The sequence below is a fragment of the Colletotrichum truncatum genome (assembly GCF_014235925.2).
Source record: "Colletotrichum truncatum strain CMES1059 chromosome Unknown Contig_0001, whole genome shotgun sequence".
NCBI lineage: Eukaryota > Fungi > Ascomycota > Sordariomycetes > Glomerellales > Glomerellaceae > Colletotrichum > Colletotrichum truncatum.
In genome coordinates this window covers 7,099,417-7,121,556 of record NW_027222398.1, presented here as the reverse complement: position 1 = coordinate 7,121,556, position 22,140 = coordinate 7,099,417, and the positions used below count along the sequence as shown (strand labels likewise).

The window sequence follows — 22,140 nt, the reverse complement described above, 5'->3', positions numbered from 1 at the left end:
CTCATATTTCTATTCGCATCTGTTCTTCCATAGAAATTTTCTTCCCAAGCTCAGGATGCATGGACATTGTAGTTTCGATCTATGGGCTCACCTCTTTTTCATTCCCTCACTTACTACCGGAAACCCTGCCAGTTCTGGACTCTTGCAAGTCTTACTTTCACTCTCGTACATTAGCTCGGAACGCCTCCCATGGCGGTTGGGCTAACACGACTCTCAGCTAAGGCAGCCTGGCGGCGGGGTTCCCCCACGCACCATGGCTTGCTTTGGAACTGGTTCACCAAGCCCTACCGTCATACTTGCACGAACGGCACAGCGGCAGGCCGGATAATCACCCGGCATCGTTATGTTTTGACGTTGTATCCAAAATGCTAGGCAGGCACGCTGTTAGTTACCTGTCTGGAAGCATGCTGGTCAGAACCCAGAATGTTCTCCTGCAGCGTTGGCCCACTGTGCGTCACCCCGTGATCCAACGTCATCGGTATGTATTAGGAGAACCCTCTCTTATACTAGGCATCTTTAGGCATCTCTAGGTATGATGTATCATAGCAAGGAAGTTTGAAGGGCATCCTCACGCAATACCGATCTGTTCCCAAGAACAAAGAGCAAGGAAACCAGGTTCAACCGTGGACCAGGTGCTTCCCTTCTTCTTGATGCCCAGTCCCCAGTCTTAGGATTCAGGGGCCGATAACCATTGGCTCACCACAGTGCCTAGGAATTGCTCCCTCGTCCTTGCTAGTCGGTTCACTAATCCTTCAACTTGTGCAGGCAGGGTTACGTTTAGGGTCAGCTCAGGCTGCTCTCACTTCGCTTGACTCAATGCTTGCTAGCGTTGACTCTATAGCTGCGATTCGCTAATTTTCTCCTTCACAAACCTTTATGGAGAAGCTCTGCCTCTTATTCTTGATCATGATACTTCAAACTGGGGGAAGGCAGGGTAGATGAGAAACAAAGTTGTTTGTATATGCTCGCTCTGGCATGCAGCGCAATTGCTGCGGTCATTCATTACACATTCTTTCGTGCCGGGGATTTCTCCTTTTCTAAACTTAAGGTTCTTCTAGCTGTCTCTGTGGGAGATTTTAAATGTGAAAAACATGAGAGTTGAGAAGGGAAAACAGTGAAACAAAACAAAAAAAGAAAGACGCAGCCTAAACATTCAACGGCGCATCCAGCCCGTCCACATAAAGTTTAATAACACTGAATAATCTTGTAAGCCACCGCTAGATATGCATTCCTGTCCGTTCTACCCCTCTCCGTAGTCTTGGCTCAAGCCAGGAGGATATTCTAAAGATGAGGGGCTCTATTTCCGATGAGCCCAGTCGAATGAGAATACCAATGCAGAAACCCCCGAGCAGCAGGGTATCGATTGTGGAGCATTTTTCATTCAAGATTGTTTAGCTGCGCCGGAAGAACTGTCAAGGGTCAGATCCAGATGAAGAGGGGCTAGTTGCTGTAGTACCTCTGATGATAATTCTGACCTTGGATCGGGTCACTTCCCTGATCGTAGTCGTAGTAGTACGGCGATTCCTCCTCGTAATAGTACTCTTCGCCCCCGCTGCTGCCGTAGCTCGGGGGCTGGCGGTACCCTGAGGCGTAATTGGTGCCGTAGTTGTTGGTGTATCGAGTTTCATCGTTCACGTACTCGCCGCGGCCGCTACCCCGGCGGCTCTCGTACTCGTGGCCCCGGGACACGACGTGCCGTATGTTGAGCCCTCCCCAGGGAAGGCCAGACACCTCTTCCTCCTGCATGAGACCCTCCGGTGACGAGACAGCGTATGAGTTGTGGGCGTTGGTGTCGTTCTGCTCATCCCGCGCGGCCTTCTCCTTGGTGTCCTGGTTCTTCTTACCTGTTTCGTGCATTAGCAGTCTGTTTACTGAAAGTGTAATGTGAAGAAAGGGGTGGAAAGGAGGGGGGCAAGAGAGGATAGACGTACGAAATTTGCGCTGCGCAAGACGGTTTTGGATGCGGCGACGCTCTTCTGGGTCCGTGATTTCTGACCAGTCGTCGGTCTTACTGGACTTGGACTTGGACTTTGAGCTCTGCTTCCTGGAGCTTGTCTCCGAGTGTCTTGAGGCCTTTGATGACATGGTGTTGTCCGTTACGGATTCTGTTTCTGTGGGGCGGCCTTGAAATTACAGAGGGTCCTCTCTTCTCCTTTCCCAGGAGGCTTTCTGATGTCCTTGTTTGCCTAGAACAGACAGCAACTTTGGAGATGGTTGTAATGTTGTGCAAGTGGTCGACCTCGGACTGGGTTTCGTTCAGACTTCTGGTCTGCCTTTCTGACGATGACCAGTACTGTTATGGTCTTGCTGATCAAGAGATATATGTCCAGGCCACAAGTGACTGATCGTTTGCGATCTGGAACGGATCTAGGTATATGTAAAATGTGGTCAAGAAAGCTTCTCGAGCTGGTTTGGAAAATCGATGCCTCGAGTGAAAACAGTGGTCAATGGCAAGTATGAAACAGCAACTTGGCCGTGGTTTAATAAAGATTTAAGGAGTTCGAAGTTGACTCGAGAGATTGTCTTGATGTTCCGTGGCCGTGGACATGATCATCCTCGAGCTAAGGATCGGCCTCTCTTTATAATAGATTCCGAAATAGCCAGGCTTCGTCTTCGTAGGCATGTCACAGGAATGTGTTACCCACACAGAAGTCGGGAACACCCACTTTCAAACAGTTGAACCTAGACAGCCTCATGCGACGGGCAGGGCAGACTCGAAGAGAGACCAAGACGCAGTCAGTTTGCCCGTGACTTCCTCGTTGTGACGCAGAAACATGCAGCGACCATCAGGACATCTGCAAAATGATACTCTAAGCGAGGACAGACAGTGCGGGTCCAAGGTGGTCCATGAATTCACAGTGCCATGCCCGCCAAGGGCTGGGAGGCAAGGAGTGGATGGGAGGGGGAGTCCGCGATGCTGGGTTTGGGCAGGTGGTGGGGCGTGTGTTAGCGAACAAGGTGTAAGTCGGTGGACAGGGGGGGGACAGAGAGCTGAGTCCGTCGGCAACGGGTAGCAATCTCGGTGGTGGTAGATGACGGACAGCCTCTCTGGCAGATGGTGGGACATGGGAATGAGGCACCGGCTCGCAACCTTTGGAAGTGGAGAAGGGGGTGTATGCGTCCAGTGCCGCGTGTGGGTGAAGGTGAAGAGAGTAGTCTACGCAACGGTCGAGACACCACCACATGGAAAGCTGCCTTGGGTAAGGGGGGACAAGATCAAGGGCTCCATGTGACGGACCCTGGTCATGGCGTAGGAAACGGAATACGACCAGTTAAGAGCAATACCACCATGTTATAAAAATACGTGGGGGTGGGCGTCAAGAAGCTTTTCCCAATTATTACCGCACAGCAGCGTCAGGAGAGGAATCGTCGCTTGGCTGCGCCCCTTGGCTTCATAGGGCATCGGGTTTGGATCCCCCCAAACGGAACCGACCTAGAAGCCCAAAGAGGGGAAGGGGGAGCAAACGATGGGGGCCCGTCCCCACGGATAGAACTCACAACCAGTTGGCGAAGCATAGAGAGGTGTCAAGACCCGGCTGGGGGCGGCGATGGGTGAACCCGGTTGTCAGAGATGAATCGGACGGGTGGATCCTCCGGTGAGGCTAGGTTGAACGCGATCGCATTCATCGACCATTACGCCCTTCAACTGGAAGCCTCATGAAGCTGATACGTAAGGATATGCGTCGCCGGAAAACATCCCTGCGTTACGTTACGATTGTACACTGGCACAGGGTGACTAGTAAGGCGCTTATGGGGCAAACATAGCAACAGACACCAACTTCTCTGCGCGAAAGAAGGATCTGACACTGGTTCGGCCTTGGCAAGAAGCTGGATATTTGATGGGGGACACGGGGCTTGGGACCCTATTTGCGTTCAGCCCTAGGTCGATTGTAAAGCACCAATGAGCGATAATCAAGGTTGTGCCTGACGTGGGTTGACCAGGGGCTTGGCCTGCATACAGTTTAGCTGGTGGCTTTTTTCTTGTATATAGTTGGCCATGTCGAGTGGTGAATCAAGACTGGACCTAGGACCTGGAATCCGTACTGTCTGCATACATACATACAGGTAGAGAGAATCGAATGTGTCTTATTCGACCGTGAATCTGACGGCGCAGGGCCCGCGCATTGGCAGTCGAACCTTTTGCGCCCTGGCAAGGCTCCCTCTCTTTCGATGAACAGTAGTTACGATGATGCTAGAGCCACTCGGCTCAAAAGGTGCGGCGTGTCCAAGTGGTCGGGATGCCGGGACAGGAGGGGTGTCATATGACAGGCGATCAACGAGTGCCTCAATCTCAACCCTGCAACAAGGTGCCTGCTCCGCGGAAACTTGGCGTCATGTACAACGTGCGTGGACGATTACGAACCGGGCACCCCACCACCAGATCATGGCGTCGTTTCTTCATTCAGATGACGGGGTCTCGGCAGGACGGCCAAGTTGACTCACGGACCGGCTCCGGTTTTCTGTTCCGCAGCAACTCTTGGTAAGGCAGTGCCAATCCTCCCGTCCGTTCTAAAGTCCAAAGGCGACGTGCGAAACGTGCGAAACATTCCGAATGAGTGGGACGGTGAGGATTAAGCTTATTGATAGGCCCAGAAAATTCCTCTTTGATCGCCCGTCTCGCTTCTTCCCTGCCCCCAATTTCCACCTCAAATGAATGGACGAAAAACACTCGGTTGAATCGCATCCGATATCAAACCGCGCGAAAAGATCCGGCTTCGTGATCTTGTTTTCTTTCCCTTCTTCAATTTTTTTGCATCCTCGTGACCAAGAAAAAAAAAAAAGCAAAAACAAAAACCAGTCATTTTATCTACTTTCGGTGAAGGAAGATGAGGCAATTGATTCAATCAGTTCAAAAGCATTACCGTTTCTCCTTCATCAGCGACATCAGGTGCCAGTTGACTACATAGTACAGACAAGTGCCAGCCTGCAACACAGTGCGAGCGGGTCATAGTGCAACTGCCGGGCGGTCCTAGATGTCTGAATCCGGTGTCCAGGCCGACAGTCATGGTTGTAGATAATTGCTCGTCAAACGAGGAAAACGAGTACATAGCCTTCGTTAGCGTGGAATTATGCTGCTGCAGTTTGAACCATGTCGCCCCTGGCCTCAAGACATCGAGGCCTGCGCAATGCCTTGTCTTTGCTGACCAGGCAACGGTCGACCTCCAAGCTGTAAGTGACCCTTTGGTGCATGCAGGCTTTTCAACTTTGATAGGACGACCGTCGCATGGTATACCCGAATTACACACTCTGTAGAGGGTTCACTTGGGCTGCGGAGGCCAAACGGTACGTGCCTAAGAAAACCCCTCCCTCCCCTGAGGGACGGTTCCTAAAATTTTGTTTGATGCTGCATAAGCGGGAAACTGTAGTTAACTCCATGTGGTCCTGATTCGATCGCATTCGATAACTTGAAGATGAGGTATCCACGAGGTTGATGTGCTGTGGCGTCTGCATGATAGCCTAGGGCGGGGGCGGCCTAAAAGAAACGCCGCCGGGAAAGGCACCTGCCAACGTGGGTCAATACGATGAAAGCGAGCGGCTTATTATTGCGATCTGACGTCGTCGGGAGCACTGGTTTACTAAACAGTAGACGCGGCAGTTTTTTTTCTTTTTTTCTTTCTTCACCATTCAAACAACTTCTGTGACGTATCGCAGGTGAACTGTCAATCAACAACACGACGCGTTTCTGCCTAAAATTGATGGGATGTCAAGTGTTTACTGGTGACATGCCTGGATGGGCTGAACAGTTAATAAAACTGCTCGGTGTGCATGACCTAGCTTGGTCTGCTACTTGTCTAGTAAATCATGGGCGAATCAGCTGGCGGCTACCGTACCCGGTTCCAACAACCCCTTTTGTAACAGTCGGGTGATGCGTATGCGAGCGATACTAATTAGCTCGATCAGTTTATTAGGCCATTACTGGTTGTTATTTCGAGAGAGAAAAAAGCCTTGAGAATTATTTATAAGTCAATACGGTTGAGAAGGGGAGGGGTGGTTGGAGATGCTGGAGGCGTTGGATGGTTAGGACATTTCAGGCCGCCGGCGGGAGGGAACATAGGGTGCAGGAGGAGAGAGAGGAGAGGTCGGCGCGAACGGGACTAAGGCCCACAGAAATACCGGATCGGCCTGGGTTATCTTCGGTAACTTCTGGCCGGGGCTTACTACGTACTGAAGGCTTGGATCCGTCCATTGGCCAGCTCGTACAATTTCAGGAAGGTAGGGTGTGGAGTTGATTTGTCCAATGAGGAAAACGAATTGTTGGGTAGCATTCAACCCTCGTACCTTTTTTATTTTTTTCCCTGTCCTCAATAGTCAATTACCAAGATCTTGCAGGTGCAGATTGGTCCAGGCCGCCAGCCCCAGTGATCGCTGCTTTAGGCCCAGCACCAGGGCCAATCCCTCTCCTGTATACACCCCCAACTCGGTAAACCCGTACGCCCTCAATACAGATTCATCCAACCAGCTTAGAGACTACCGTGAATCTGACAAGAGCGAATACATGTGTTGTCCCAGCTCACACATCATTTCCACACCCTCAGGTTACGTCCTTGGGTTATATTTGTCTTCCTAAATTCATCCATATCTTCTTTGTCTAGCACTCTGAGACATGTTCAGTTTAGAATCAAATGTGTCCGCTGCGGTATCCTGCTCTAGGTGTAAACAAAGTAGATTTAGGCGTCTTCCAATTGCTCGACTGGTTACCTCCGCATCACAAGTAGCGTATTTGGCACGCAAGCTTTCTATGCCTCCTCGAGGTGTGCCGCCTTCTCATCCTTCTCTGACCTGAACTCCTGTGGCATGGCGATGGGTCTATTTTTGGCATATTTGACAGTTGCCATTATAGACGGCGACTCGCGGAACAGCAGGTCAATCTCCTCGAGGTTGCGACCAGTTGTCTCAGGGAAGAACAACCAAACCACAATGGGAAAAGTGAATGCAATTACAGCATAGACGATGTAATACTGATAGCCGATGCTGTTGATGGCAATGGGGGTGACCATAATGACCAGGAAATTGAATAGCCAGTGGTTGGCAGTGGAGATGGAAGACATGGCCATGCGCAGGCGCAAAGGCGCGACTTCAGTGCAGTAAAGGTAGTTGGCTCCCATCAGCCCAATAGGTATCCATGTGTTGTATAGGTAGATCCAGAAGGCGGCGGAAATTTGGGCTGCGTAGTTGTCCTTTCCGAACGAGGTAGAAACTGCAAGAGCGATCATGCAAAGGGACATGCCACCACCACTAATCATGAACGCAGCTCGACGGCCGAAACGATCAATAGTGAAAAAAGCAATAAAGGAGGCAATGAACTTCCAAGTCAAAGTTCCGCCGCTCATAATGCGGGATTGCTGGCTGGACATGCCAAGGTTCTGCTGAAAAAGGATTGGCGCGTAAACGCTGACAAGGTTGGAGCCGCTGTGATGTGATATTCTTAGTCTCTGATAAAACAGACAGACAAGTGGTCAAATCCAAGTGGCCACGGAGACAGAGGAGAACTTACCACATCTGTTGGTAGAACTGAAGACCCATGCATAGGCAGAATCGGTACAACAGCTTGTCATCGCCGTTCGTTAACATGTCCTTCAGGGACACCGCGGAGTCCTTCGTCTCCTCCAGAGAGTACTCAATGCCTGATAGCTCGGCCTGTACTTCAAGGGAATCCTCTGGCAGTGACTTCAGCACCGCGATAACAGATCGTGCTTGCTCGGAACGGCCCTTCATGACCAACCAGCGAGGTGACTCTGGGAAGAAGTAAATCGAGGCCATGAGGACGATCGAAAAAAAAATGGCGATAGCCAGAGGTGGACGCCAGGTGATTGGACCCTCATGGAATTGGAAGAAGCCGAAGTCGATCCATGACTCCAGCATATAGCCCAAGCACATAAAGCAGCCTGAGATGACCACCTGACGGCCGCGATTGGCTGCAGCGGACGTCTCGGCCTGCCAGACTGGCACAATCGAACTGAGCTGACCGATGCCGAGGCCACAGATAACGCGACCAATAGTGAATTGCGGCAATCCAAAGGCAGAGCACATTAGGACTTCGCCAATGAGGGTGAGAATAGCAGAGAAAAAGATGATGTTTCGGCGTCCATAGATATCGCCAGTCCAGGAACACGACAGCGAGCCGATAGTAGCGCCAATAGTGAAGGTGGCAACGATGAAACCTTGCAGTGTCGAGTTCCGAGCTTTCTCCGCTCCAGTAGTGTTAACAGTGTCGATTTGGGGGAAGGTCTTTACCCAGTCGTGTTCTGTAAGCAAACCGCCAACTACGCCGATGTTGTAGCCGTACAGAATGAAACTAGGCGCAATGATAAGGGCAGTTTTCAGGTGGTTGAGCGCATTGCCCGTAAGGCCAAAATACTTCTTTGAACCCATGATTCCCGCTTTGCACCTAGACACACAGACCAGAAAAGAAAGACAGGATGAAAGAAGAAAGACACAGAGTTAAAGGCTCTTCTTACCCACGGGGTAGGGAGAGCTTGCGGCTTTTAGTCTTTCCCCCCATGGGCATTAGCTTAGATTCTACGGGGAAATAGATAACTCCATTATGGAGTTTGAGATGGGCATGGAGCTGTGTGTGGGAGGATGCGGAGGTACCCAATGCCTTCCGTGGTCCCCCGTGGAGGAGTTCGCGGAGGCGTGGAGCTCAAATCAACTAATAGATAGGATGGACCCAGATAGCCTGCCCGCTCTGAGGAGATCTTCCGACTCGACCGACTCTTCAAAGAAACCCTGCGCCTCTCATACGATATATAACATCACCCCGCCAGAAGCGGGCTTCCGGATTGGCCTCTCTTTCTGGTGTGTGTTCCTGAAATGGCAGAGAGATGATATGGGGCAGCATAGATTACAATGCAGGTCAACCATGTCAATTTTGATTGGCAGTGTTTGTCGGAAGCCTTACTTCAATGTTCTGGGCGAGTCTCCTACTGCCATTATAAACGATGCCAAGATGGCAGTGTAGCCCATATGATGGCCCCAAGTCCATGGAGAGATTCTGATGAACTTGACGAGTCGGTGCTTATCAGGGGATTGGCAGGCTAGAGATGTCCAGTTGCTGGGTCTGAAAACACTCTATACAAGTCGCCAACAAAGCCAGATTCGATTTTGCTTGGACTAGCAAACAGCGGCTGCCAAAAGAGTTTGCATCGTCATTGTGGCAATGTGGATCGATAATTCCCCTTCTGTACAAGTTCCCGACGTGCCGGGACTTGCGAGGAGTATTGCGGAAGTATTCATATATGAGTTGTGTGGTGCGACAGGAGGGAATAATCAGTAAGGCCACTCTGAACACCCAACAGCTACCTGCAGGGCTTGTGGCCCTGGCTTGCCTCTTTTGATAATACTGGGCTCCTTGCCACCGCCGGTTTTTGACGGGGTATCGCTCTTGACCCATATTGGTGGAGAGGGCGCGGTAGGAAAAGCGCGAGTCGACATTGTCCGCGGTGTTTTGCAAAGCCGCTGATGTTATTGCTTGTCCGTGGTGTTTAGTAAGTCCGCGTTGAGTACACACTCCAAATCAAGAGTATCGGTCGCCGTCTTGCTCGCAAACTTTTGTTTTGATGCTTCAAAAGTTCTGTTGTCGTTGATTTGCCTATGCCAATGCAGATTTACGACATTAACCGCTAAGCGGCTTGGGAGTATTGTTGCGGCTCGTTTGCCAATAAGTCAAGAGCTTGGCTCCTGCCAAGAGCGCGGCAAGCTTGTCTGAGCCTCAGTAAATTATCCGGGCGTGTCCAAATACGCCAGAATGTAACTTCTCCTGCTAAACTGTGGGTGGCAATGCTGTACTTCCGTGCCGTGCCTGAGTTAGTCCGCCTCAGCGGGTCGGGCCAAAGATGGCAAGGACGCTAACGCAAAGCAGCACTCCTCCCTCGTGGTCCGCCAAAACTTACAACCATCTACAGTCCGTTTCGCTGGCAGCGTCCAAAAATCGGATTTTAGCCTATTAACCCCGAAAATCAGTAAACTATCACAACAGGGGTCAAACTGGCCCAACTGGCCCAACTGGTGTAAACTGGCCACTGTAGCCCAATTGGGCCACTTTCGTGGGGCCCACGTAGTGAAATCTCTGTAAATTACAATATCTCGTGAAAAGCTTTTCGTGATGCCTCCTCGGCGGGCTCGGGCCCCCTCAATTGATAATACCACTGGGCCGGCGAAGCGAAAGCGATTGAAAACAGCAAAAGCCCTAGAGACGAATACAACAACCGGCTCGCCGTCGAGGGTAGTTATCGTACGTACGAGGGCGAGGGCGAGGGCGCAGGCGTCAGAGCCAGCGAAGACCCCAGTTAAGCCACCTCGACGCCGTCGGGTAGTGGTGATCCCTTCCCCAGCCCAGAGGGTTGCTCAGTTAGCAGAAACAGAGACAGGAATAACTCAACAAAACCTCGAAGTTGACGAAGTCGAGGAAACCCAACCGGCAGGCCACTATGAACACCAAGCTATTGGGCAGTCAACGCCGGGCCAGCGACTTCAATATAACCTCAACCTCGATGAGGATCCTTTTGCTGTTACGCCGGCAAGGCCTGGTCGACGGCCTTTACCTGATACCCCAACTCCTCGACGAACGCAACCACAGTCAATCAATTTAACTGTTACGTATACTCCTCTCTTCTCAGGCGGTCGCTCGCCGCCAAAGCTTCCTGAGACTATATACAAGTGGATATTTGACGAGGAGAGCGAAGTTGGTCATAAGTTGATTATCCAGTGGTCGAAAATCGAGAGGGATTTGGCGAAGCGAATCGACGCCCGTTTAAGGGCACAATATAATATCGAGAAGAGCTGGATTACCACGAAAATCGCCTGGAGAAGAATAGGATTAAAAGCAGTAACTATTGTATACCGCGAAGAATTCGCTGTTGACAGTGGCAACTGGCCGGTTGTTCCATGGTATGATATTTCGAAGCAAATTATCGAGAATAGTCGCCTTGGTGAGGTTCTTCTCGATGTTGAACTGGCCTACTCTGTCACTCCTACTGTAGCCGCAGTAGGAGAGCTAGAAGGCGTAGGATCACCACGAGGGCGACCGTCTCGACTTAGTCAACGTCAGACTGTAACAAATACGATGCTTCAAGCGATTGAAACAGAAGGCGATCGAAAGAGGAAGTTATTTCGAGACCTTCTTCGCCATAATCAGTGTAACGATTCAGCAACCTGTCAGAATACCTCGTCAGCTGATCCAACAGTTAACTGGTGCTGGGTCAACGCAAGAAAACACTATAAACTGACCGTATTTGATTTCGAGAAGTGGCAAGAAGCTATTCAGAAGGGCGAGGAAGGCGTATCAATATCAAACCCGCCTGCCCGCCTAATTGTTGATCTTGTTCAGCGTGAACAACGCGATATGAAAAAGCCCGATAAATCAGCAAATCGAGGAGGCCAAAATAGCCTAGGTGAAAAGTCTGCTAATAGAGGGCTTTCAGACACACAAGACCCAGCAAATACTGCCAATAATAATAGCGCAGTAGTCAACTTCTATGGCCTACCTCCGCCAGGCGGCCCAACGCAATATTGGCCAAAGTTGCCGCCGCCAACGATGCCGCCCCAATATTGGGATCTTGAGCCTCAATTTCAACCGCAGTCAGGTGATTACTCTGCCCGTCGGCAAGTAGAGGCTCCGATTCGTTCTTCGTCGCCAGTTGTTCCTGATTCGCCCTCAAAAGCAACACGCCAAGTTGATGAGTTCGTTTCGTGGTTTCTAGCTGTGAACGGCAAGAAGTTGGGTATTGACGAAGTGAAATTTACTCCGTTAAAGGCTTCAATAGTCAGTCTCCGCGTTATTCGTGATTACCCAGACAGCTGGTTCAAGGAGGTAGGGTTTTCACCACAACTTACCGCAGCAGTGAGAAAATCGATCAAACTTTTCACTACAACACAGCAATTTTACCTCCAACAGAGCGAACCTCTCGCCGCTGTACAATCACTCGTACAGGCAACGAAAAAGCCAGCAGTTGACCGTGAGGTTGAAGACGAAGTGTATAACCGACTTTTTGACGAGCGATTCGGAGAAACAGGCAATATCGAACGAAGCGCTAGTAAAGTAGGCGAAATAAGCGTTCCAGCGGGTAGGATCTCCTCACCGCTGCCAACTGGCGATATTGAGTTTGGTCGAGGTGGTGAGTAATATTGACGGAAGTGACGGCGTCAACTAACCAGAAACTAGAATTAGACCTCTTCGTCTCCTCGCCGCCGCCACCAATCCTTCCTCCTAATACCGAACAAAATCCGATCGAAGTCTCAGACTATATATCGTCGCCTTATACCCAAGAGGAAGAGGAGGTTAAACTAGGATAAATAGCAGCGACTACTGCTAGCGGAAAGCTTTGCTTGTGGATGTGAGCTGCCCTGCAACACCCGGGAGGATCAACCCAAAGACCGTTAGGTAGGTAGCAGAGCACTTTGATACGCCACGGATACGATTTATTTCACTATAGGCCTGACTTGAGGTTGTAAATACAGGCATTATTCATGTTTTTCTTCTCCTACTTCTCCTACTACAAGTTCAACAACTATTTACTACAAGAGGTGGATTCAACTCTCCTCCTGCCTCAATATACATATCGCTACTCGTCATAGCGTCACAGAAGATATCCTGTGTGCCGTCGAAGTTGATATATGAGTTACGGAAGTGCCCAGCTATCTGTGGGAGACGTTGCCCAACCTCAAGCGCGCAGTCGCGGAGAAACTCAGCAAAATCACGCTCGTCTAGTTCGTTAGTATTCCACGTACGGAATGTCTTTTTTACATGCTTTTTGAGGTCGCCAAAATACTCCTCGATGGGGTTAAAGTCAGGTGAGTACGGCGGGAGGAATTCGAGGCGTACGCCAGCGGCCTCACACGCTTGCCGTATATCCCCTTGCCGGTGAAAAGAAGCATTATCCATTATAATCACTGACTTAGGCCCAGGGAATATTCCACACTTTGGCAGTAGAAGTTGCTGTATCCACGCAGAGAAGCCCTCGCCATTCGTCGATCCAGTATATACCAGCAAGTCTACGATACCGTCAATTGCGAGTGCTGGCAGCAGTTGTATCCGTTGACCTCGCTCGAGGGGAACTGACCGCGTTGGCGTCAGACCCTTAGGCGCCCAACCCGTCCTTCTTCTTCCAGTGTTTTTATCAACGCCTGATTCGTCTACGAATATTAATTGTTCTGGGTGGTATCGACGTATACGATATAACCAATCGTACCGTAATTCTGGGTTTCGTTGTGAAGCAATTATGTGGGCTTTCTTTCTCGTCCAGCCAGCTGCGTGGAGGTGGCGGCTCAACGTTGATTTGCTGACTTCGAGGTTGAACTGTTCGTATAGGAATTCTTGCATCTCTTCGAATAGGAGGTCGTTACGATACTTTAATAATTCGAGAAGTTCGTTCCGATGCTGTATTTCCATCTTCTGCTGGCTTTCACGCCTTCGAGGGTATTGTTCTACCTCGCCAGTTATGTCGAATCGACGACGCCATCGTCGAATCGTTCGTTGGCTACAGCCAACCGCCTCTGCGATTTCTTCGTCGGTTTGAATAACAGAGGGAAGAAGTAGGTTAACTTTCCTCAGCTGGAGTTTTGAGAGACGTGGCGCCATACTGACGCGTTGAAATGAGTAGATTTGACGATACGGTGGCTAAATGCAGCTGAATGCGACCGTTGTAATTTTCCCAGCGAAAAAAACGGAGTTTAGCATGGGTTTGCATTAACCCCACCCTAGGGGGGTAAAAACTCGATTTTTGGACGCTGTCAGTGCAACGGACTGTATAGTCGTCCAAATAAGGCGACCATCACAGTGCTTGTCTGAAAGGCATTTGTCAAAATGCTCATGTCACGCCCCCCACTACAGTAACAATGTTGGTGGTGCGTTAACGCCTTTTCAGCTGCATGGGTGCATGGCTACTGGGCCGGTCATCACATCACCGTCTGGAGGATACTTGGGACATGCAGTCGTCCAGGATTGGGGTTATGGCTGTACACTACCGCCCCCAGAGGTCCATACCAGGGCCATCTGTGGGTTCCGAGGGCAGGGTAGCCAAGAAGAGGCTTTGCTCTTTTCTGGCCCTGGACTAAAAAGCCACTCAGCGAGTGTGTAGAGGTGTGGGCGTGCCAACCCATGCCATGGTGCCCCGGTTCGCTGGCACCGGGTGAGCACGCTGTCAGCCATATACCGCTGCTGATCAAACTCTTTTCCAGTAAATGTCTTGTCATTCCGCGCCCTTGCATCGTGTGAAGATGTAGTGCCATGATCAAAACCAAGCAACTTCAGCTTCAGACACCCTCCCCGGTTAAGCGACCAAGCAAGCAGGGCCTGGGCCATGCAGCAACGTCATGTCTTGTTGGTGACTCACGCGACCTCAGATGACGATCCAGTTCTGCCTTACTGGATATAACGGGCGTCGGATGAATGCTGTATGCCCCGTATCGGCTTGAAACAACTTTTCCTATGGTTGCACGGTGGCGTTCCTGACTGCATGTAAGGACGGGTTTCGCGTGGAACGCCTTAACACATCTTATGCCAGCACCCGCACGGGGCTGACGACCTGCATAGTCAAAAGCACTAAAGAACAAATCTGCCTCGCTTCGTCTGAGTGGCGTATCGTTGCCTATTGTGACGAAATAACTAGACACGATTACATCTCACAGCTCTACAGCTACGTCAAGTTGAGGGGTCTTCATAGCTTACTAGGGAATAGAAATTGTTTAGTGAAGTCCATCCAAGTAGACCTGCTTTTCGATACGCGTCGGTGCAGCAGCACCACACCTTTTCAGGACGCTGGGAAAATGTTTGCATGAGGCCACAAGCACTTGCATGATCAGCCCTACAGGTAGGGTTGCTGGCAGCAAGCCGTGGTTCCAGGCTGCAGCTACCATCGCCCTCCTCGCCTGCAGCCCTCTCGGCGCCCATTCAGGAACGGTCCGCGGGGTTTCGCAGCCACGATGCGGCGGGAGTTTGGTTAAACTAGGCGAATGCTCCTCCAAGTTACCTTAGTCAACGCTGACAGAAGCACTGTCTATTCGGGCCTTTTGAAAAAGGCCAGGGAAGAGCCGCTGCCATGGCTTGTTGGTTGTTGCTTTAAGCTTTCCGATCCTAACTACTTAAAGGCCATACAAAGCCCTATCGATGGTAGACAATCTTCCAGGAATCTTTGAGAATGTCTGGCCGTCTCTCTGCATTCTTTGCGGGCTGCTGTGCGGCGACGGACGCATGGCCACGCTTGTACACACTCTCGCATATCCGACGCACCCACACCAAGCCTGCTCTTCTTGTCGCAATGGTTACCATCTTGGAATTGTTCAACCACTTGTTTTTTTTTTTTTTTTTGGCTTATCCGTTGTGACAAGAACCCTCGTCGAGGCGTTGTCGTTCCGTTTTTGGTTCCTGCAAGGTGAGCGTTATTGCTGATGCGCAAAAAAGTAAGCAACCTCAAACATTAGCCCGACTTTCATCGTTAGTCGCCTAAGAGAATCCTCGCCGGCTAATCAGGTCGTAACCACTCGCACCGATTGTTATGCCTGAATCCATTCATCCACCTTTATTGCTGATTTGTGCGGTGCTTCGACTCTGCGTCTGTTTCCGACCCACCTCCCGCGATGACGGATATTGTCTATCGAAAGTTCGCTCCACTTCGGTCTCTCCGTGGCCATCCTACGTATTTTGTAACTTCAGTGGCCAGTCTGTACGAGATCGGACCGGTGTTCCAAACGAGTTTGTTGTCATCGCACACCCGCCAGGGAGGGGTGGTTCAAAGAACTACTTGTGCACCTATTTTCGAACCACACCGACGGTTCCATATATCAACTTCTCATTGGAATTCGTCTAGGTCACAGTGCCAAAAAGAAATCTGCCTCGTGTTGTTTAGCCTTAAACCAAAATAGAGATGTGTTCCGACGAATCACATAACGATCCCCTTGAACTCAATCCCCGCATAAGAGCTGGTCGAAGTCACGAGATGCCCCGCGCTAATAATAGCAAGCTCGTCAAGGAAGATCTCAAGGCGCTGAGTAGTTGTGGTAGACCCAGACTATCCATAACCGCTGTCCTATTTTTTTTTTTTTTTCAGACCTCTTATCGTACAAAATCTATGAATATAGTACAGTTGGTAGTGTCAAGAGGTAGGAGGATGGAAAGCGGGAGACGTGCGCAAACCCTTCCATTCAGTTTATCGTAGACCCTGAGCTTCTCTCTCGGCCTTGCGCGCCGCAATGCGCTTCTTGAAACGAACCTCACCCCTTCTGCGCTCACCTCCGTCGACCTTGTGGCCTTGCTTGTGCTCCCACATGCCCTCTGTCACGACCACGCGAGCACCCTCGCCGGCCTTCAGGGGTAGTGCGTGAGGGCCAGCAATCGTGTGAGCGCCACGAACCACATAGCCGGACGGCTTCGTAAGTTCGACGATGGAGGCGTTGGTCAGGTCGAGGTCTGACGGAACATTAACCACAATCTTCTGATCCGTCTTAGGATCTCGGACGATCTTCAAGAGTGCCTCTCCGTTCTCGACGTGCTTAAAGTCTCCACCTGCGCCGAACGCACCCTTCCTGTATCTATCCAACCACGTGAGGAGGTAGCGTCGTGTTCTTGGTGGCTCGAGGCCCAGCTCTCGGAGCTGTGGCGATGTAAGGGTGAAGAGAGCTTCCCATGATGGAAACTTGTCGACGTGCTGGCTCAGTCCACGGCCAAGGACCTTGAGCAAAGAAGGAACATCGGGAACAAGGGGTATCGGCGACGGAATAGGCGCGGCCTCTCTAGTTTTATGAAGCCATCTGGTCTGGCATGTCGGTGCGAGGGGAGCCTTGCGGAGGAAGGGGCTCAGGAACTGCTGAATCCGGGGCGCTCTCATCTTGACCTAGACAACATTGTCAGTGTCAATGCCAGTATTATAGTACTATGAAGATGTATGTGCCATACTGCATGGACGTATGAGCTTCTCAAGCCAGATAATTGGCTGATTGAAAGCTTCCGCATGACTGTCGTCAAGTTGTCGGGTGTCGCGAAGTCGATCGACTGTTCGCCTACCAATTTTTGTTCGACAGACGCTAAGGATTGAGAGAACCCCCTTAGGTAAGCGGTCACTTGGATGCCAATGAAAGGGTCCGAGCTTTCACACTTGACCGCCTTCTTTATCTGGTTTAGCGTAGTGCCCTTGTCTCAGTGGTTCGCCAGTGGATGTTCTGCCAGGGCGCCTCCGCTAAATTAACAGTGCCCCGCCATCCGTCGCGCTAAGGATTAGGCAATGAGACGCGACTTTGCCTCCCTCTGCCTGCTTATCGATTAAGCTACCGCGGGGAGCTTTCTTCCTCGGATTCAAGCGCTCCTTCCTTTCTAACGAAACCTGGACCAAAACAACTTTTTACTTCTAGTTCCTTGGCTACTGGGAACAGACTAACGAACAGAAGTATACAACGAGCCCAAGATGCTTGCTGTGTATTGTTGATGCACAGAAAAAGACGAGCCGCCAAGATTGCACATTGGTGATCCACCACAATGGGGCGCTCAAAGCAGACAGCTCGTCGCGGCAAGCCGCTTCCAGTGACCTCCACGGTCGGATTTCACGGTTTGTTCACATATTCTACTCACAAACATTTAAGGCTGACAAGTTAAGAACAATGGCCAGTTGAACTTATTCATCAACTTGGTACCCTGCTTGCCGATCATGAGGACCAATCCGAAAATCGTGATACCTCCGAACGGCCGGCCAAGCGAATCAAGCGATCTGGTGGAGACATTGCAGCACCTCTCATAGCTCAGGAGAGTTTAGGACTGGTACAAAAGTGCCCCAGTGACTTGCTTCATTCGGACTTACATTCGGTTTACCGCAATGTTGGATCCCTTTTGCGCATCGGGACCAGTCATAATAAAGAGCTCAGAATTATGACCCGCGCAAAGGCTGGGCCATCATCAATACACACAACCGTTGCACTTCACCCGAATGCGATAACCAGCCGTCTCAAAGCATGTTTAGAGGCTTTCTCAACCAAGTGGGCGAAATCGTACAATGAAGGTGAAATATGGGTGTCGCTCGACCTGACGCTGCATGTCCAGGGGGAGCATCTTCATATAGATTTGAGTTTCAGCCTCTACTGGAATGAGACAAAATCCCCTTACAGTCGACTTCGTTCAACACCAGAGCGCCATTTGAGCCAGTTGATTCTTGACGTCTTTTTCCCTGAAGATCCTGCTTTAAATACCCCCGGGAGGGAGAGCTGGTCACCACTTGACTTTTACGAAGCAGCACACGTTCCCTCGCCGGACGATCATGGCGCTCTTAGAATTGAGGTACCAGAACTGACTTCATTTCTTTACCCCTATCAGAAGAAAACTCTGAGCTGGCTTCTGAAGCGGGAGGGTGTCCGCTGGAAGGATCCTGGCGATGTTTCCCTTGCCTCTATTGAGCAGGTTCCGGTTGCCGAAAACTGCGACACTGCACATAGCTTTCGCAAGATTCAAGATGATTTTGGAACTGGCGTATCCTACTATGTCAGTCATCTGTATCATCTCGTTACCACTGACCTTTCCCCTTTTCAACAGGCGGAACAGTCTGTCAAAGGTGGCATTCTTGCCGAGGAGATGGGTCTCGGGAAGACTCTTGAAGTTATCGGATTGGTGGCGCTCCATCGACGGCCTCTCAATGAAAATGGTACCTTTCTCATTAGGGATGGGGAGGAGCTGCTAGTGACTGGAGCCACTCTTATTGTTACGCCCGACTCTCTGAGACAACAATGGATGTCAGAGATTCAACGTCACGCACCTCATCTGAAAGTGAGATATTACCCTGGCCGTAAGAACGCGAAGTTTGACACCGAGGAAGCCCTTCGTGCGGATTTAGCTTCCCAAGATGTTGTCATCACAACCTACCCGATCTTGTCATCTGAGATTCACTACGCCATGAAACCTCCTGAAAGATCCCGAAGGCAAGAGCGAAAGTACGAAAGACCCGAATCACCACTTACCAAACTGATGTGGTGGCGTGTTTGTCTTGACGAGGCTCAAATGATCGAAAGTGGAGTTACGGGTGCTGCAGCCGTCGCAAAGGTTTTGCCTCGTGTCAATGCCTGGGGTGTTACTGGTACACCTGTGAAGAACGATGTCAAGGATCTTTTTGGCCTTCTTAACTTTTTGCGCTACGAGCCCTACGCTTCATCTTCGCAAATTTGGCGAGCCTTGACAGACTCCCACAAGCCCCTTTTTCGCTCGCTCTTCAGCAGTATCTCTCTGCGGCACACGAAGCAGCTCGTTAGACACGAGATAGCCGTGCCACCCCAGAAACGATTCGTGATCACCCTGCCGTTCACTGCTGTGGAGGAGCAGTATTATGGTGAACTGTTCAAGAATATGGCCCGAAGTTGCGCGATGGACGCTACCGGTGCTCCGTTGAACAATGATTGGAGACTGGAGCAGTACGAAGCCGAGATGCGGACCTGGCTCAACCGACTCAGACAAGCCGCACTTCATCCCGAGATTGTCCAGCGGCGAGGTAATGGTCGGAAGGTTGGACCAATGCGGACGGTTGACGAAGTACTGGATGCAATGCTCGAGCAAGGCGAAAATGACATCAGAACTGAGCAAAGGGCATACTTGCAAGCCAGGCTTACTCGTGGTCAGATCTTGGAAAACGGACCTAGGGTGAAAGAAGCTTTAGAAATCTGGGAGAAGGTCAAAATTGATGCCTCACATTTGGCCACAGAATGTCGAGAAGAGCTGGAAGCTGCACTTAAAGAAGTGCAGGCATCACGCCCAGTGACATCTGGGCCACACCAGGAATCACAGAACGAGGCCTCTTCCTCTGGTGACGGTGACCAGGACGAAGGAGATGAGTGAGTTAAGGGAGCACTTTAATCGAATGTTCGTATTACTAATCGTCTTTTTTTAGTTTTTCAAACACTGGCCGCGTCGGTGAGGCACGAACAAGACTTCGTCATGCGCTGGAAGTTCTACACAAGGCAACTTTCTTTTGTGCAAACGCTTTTTTCCAGATCAAATCAAACACTGATCTCACTGAGCCCGAATCGGATGAGTTTAAGAGACTACAGCAACTGGAAGATTCGGAATATGCAAAAGCTCAGGAGATTAGACGAGAGGTTCTATCTGAAGTAGGTTCTTGTACGGAGTCGGGACTTTAAGGTCTCACTAACACCTGTACAGAGTCACGGCAAAGCAATGTCTTTGATAAAAAAATTGGAGAGACGAGCTCAATCACAGGACTTCGTTGAGATTCCTGAACTTGTCGCCAATTCTACTAAAGGCTTGGAAAGCGCACCGACACTCGAAATGCTTGATGATCTTTACGGCATTCTCAATGAACAAGCAAATCTCATTGATGAATGGAGAGAGGCAGTTATACGGCTTCTATCCCAAGCCCTCATAGATGAAGAAGTTGAAGTGGAAAATACCGGAGAGGAGTTCACCGACTCAACCAAGGTCCAAGAAGAGATCATTGTCTATGTACAATCCTTGCGTGCCGCAATTGCCGATCGTCAAGATGCAGTTTCAGGCCTTGAGAATGCTTTGATCAAGCATGAGACGAGGGTCTCATTGGCTGCCGCAGAAGAAGGTGATGGCCCGGCACCAGAAAAGCTGATAACTCTTCATCGCCTTCGGAACGAGGTCAAACCATCACAAGATAAACATGGCTCCCTTCGTCGTGTGATTGCAGACCTTCGGGCCGTCGCCTCACGATTGCAGGATGGCGGTGGACGAGCGAGTGTTGAGCGTGATATCGTAATCTCGCATATAAGAGAAACGCAGGCACATATTAACGCTCAGATCAAGGCGTCAACGGCATTAGAACGCGAAATCGATCGCTTCACCGGCGCAATGAATGCCAGAGTTGAGTATTATCGGCAATTACAAGCAGTGTCCGACAGCGTTGCGCCCTATGAGGGGCCGAAAACCCAGCAAGTCATAGATACTTGTACGGCAGCTGAGGTCCAATACCGCAAGAAACTTGATTCGGCGAAAGCAAAACACCGCTACTGTAAGTGCGATATATATACCCTTGTATACGCTCACTGACGGCCTTTTGAAGTGCTCAATCTAAAGGAGACCGGGACAAAATCAAATGAGCCTCGGATGTGCATCATCTGCCAGTCTGCCTTTACGATTGGCGTTTTGACAGTTTGCGGCCACCAATTCTGCAAAGATTGTATGAAACAGTGGTACCGCGCACATCGAAATTGCCCCATGTGCAAGAGGCAATTGCGACTTACTGAACTCCATGATATCACACTGAAACCGAGGGAAATTAAATTACATGAAGACACAGCAACATCGGCATCTCTTGAGGAAAACAAAAGTCGAGCTATTAAGACTAATGGTATCTACTCACAGTTTAGCTCAGAGAAGGTGGCCCAGATCAATGATGTAGAGCTAACAGGCTTGTCATTTGGCACCAAAGTCGATTCCATCGTACGCCATGTTCTTTGGCTAAGGGAATCTGACCCTGGTGCCAAGTCCATCATTTTCACTCAGTATATGCACTGATTACCCCTTCTAAGCACCGTGCTAATATTCGTCGCAGATACCGTAGCTTCCTGAGCATTCTGAGCTCTGCATTTAACCGCTATAAGATTGGGTTTTCTTCGATTGATATGCCAACAGGCATCCAGAGATTCAAGGAAGATCCGGGCATCGAAGTCTTTATGCTTCATGGTAGGGCACAATCAAGTGGCCTCAACCTTGTGAACGCCAGCCACGTTTTTCTCTGCGAGCCATTGTTGAATACGGCACTCGAGTTACAGGCAATTGCTCGAGTTGACCGAATCGGTCAGAAGAACGAAACGACTGTTTGGCTGTATTTGATTGAAGGGTCTGTGGAAGAGTCGATATACAACTTGTCAGTCAAGCGGCGGATGGAACATATGGGCAAAAATTCCAAGGGAAAGTTGAAGGAATCAACACCTGAGGTGGCCGAACCTACACTTGAAGCCGCGAACACACTCGAACTCGAGCAGGCTTCCCTCAATCGCTTGATGAGCAAAGACAAGAACGCTGGTGAGACGGTAGAAACAGCCGACCTTTGGGAATGCTTGTTCGGGCGTGTGACAAGACGAATTACTGCGAATGTGGCAGATGGGATCATTCATGATGATGAAGCCTGAGGAAGTTGGTGGAAACTTTTGGCCCAAGGTTGAGGTTTCCGGTACAATGACTGACCAACT

At 50.3% G+C, this 22,140-nt stretch overlaps 6 protein-coding genes across 6 annotated transcripts; 2 read left to right on the top strand and 4 right to left on the bottom strand.

The window, feature by feature from the left end:
- Positions 1 to 1,440: 1,440 nt before the first annotated feature.
- Positions 1,441 to 2,085, bottom strand: CTRU02_201978 (basic leucine zipper transcription factor domain-containing protein; the record flags this gene model as incomplete). The annotated part of the gene is made up of 2 exons (XM_070203958.1): positions 1,441 to 1,871; positions 1,932 to 2,085. 2 exons carry the CDS (start codon positions 2,083 to 2,085, stop codon positions 1,441 to 1,443), a joined length of 585 nt encoding a protein of 194 aa, XP_070062540.1.
- Positions 2,086 to 6,737: 4,652 nt separating this feature from the next.
- On the bottom strand, positions 6,738 to 8,373 carry CTRU02_201977 (hexose carrier protein; the record flags this gene model as incomplete). The annotated part of the gene is made up of 2 exons (XM_070203957.1): positions 6,738 to 7,433; positions 7,501 to 8,373. The coding sequence occupies 2 exons, from the start codon at positions 8,371 to 8,373 to the stop codon at positions 6,738 to 6,740; spliced, it is 1,569 nt and encodes a 522-aa protein (XP_070062539.1).
- A 1,732-nt stretch (positions 8,374 to 10,105) lies between these two features.
- On the top strand, positions 10,106 to 12,294 carry CTRU02_201976 (uncharacterized protein; the record flags this gene model as incomplete). Its single annotated transcript, XM_036725332.1, has 2 exons — positions 10,106 to 12,116; positions 12,164 to 12,294. 2 exons carry the CDS (start codon positions 10,106 to 10,108, stop codon positions 12,292 to 12,294), a joined length of 2,142 nt encoding a protein of 713 aa, XP_036583011.1.
- Positions 12,295 to 12,502: 208 nt separating this feature from the next.
- On the bottom strand, positions 12,503 to 13,579 carry CTRU02_201975 (uncharacterized protein; the record flags this gene model as incomplete). Its single annotated transcript, XM_036725333.1, has 1 exon — positions 12,503 to 13,579. The coding sequence occupies one exon, from the start codon at positions 13,577 to 13,579 to the stop codon at positions 12,503 to 12,505; it is 1,077 nt and encodes a 358-aa protein (XP_036583010.1).
- Positions 13,580 to 16,145: 2,566 nt separating this feature from the next.
- On the bottom strand, positions 16,146 to 16,948 carry CTRU02_201974 (mitochondrial 37S ribosomal protein mS41; the record flags this gene model as incomplete). The annotated part of the gene is made up of 2 exons (XM_036725331.2): positions 16,146 to 16,829; positions 16,892 to 16,948. 2 exons carry the CDS (start codon positions 16,946 to 16,948, stop codon positions 16,146 to 16,148), a joined length of 741 nt encoding a protein of 246 aa, XP_036583009.2.
- Positions 16,949 to 17,467: 519 nt separating this feature from the next.
- Positions 17,468 to 22,080, top strand: CTRU02_201973 (SNF2 family domain-containing protein; the record flags this gene model as incomplete). Its single annotated transcript, XM_036725330.2, has 6 exons — positions 17,468 to 17,537; positions 17,586 to 19,797; positions 19,854 to 20,073; positions 20,126 to 20,957; positions 21,009 to 21,450; positions 21,501 to 22,080. 6 exons carry the CDS (start codon positions 17,468 to 17,470, stop codon positions 22,078 to 22,080), a joined length of 4,356 nt encoding a protein of 1,451 aa, XP_036583008.2.
- Positions 22,081 to 22,140: the final 60 nt, after the last annotated feature.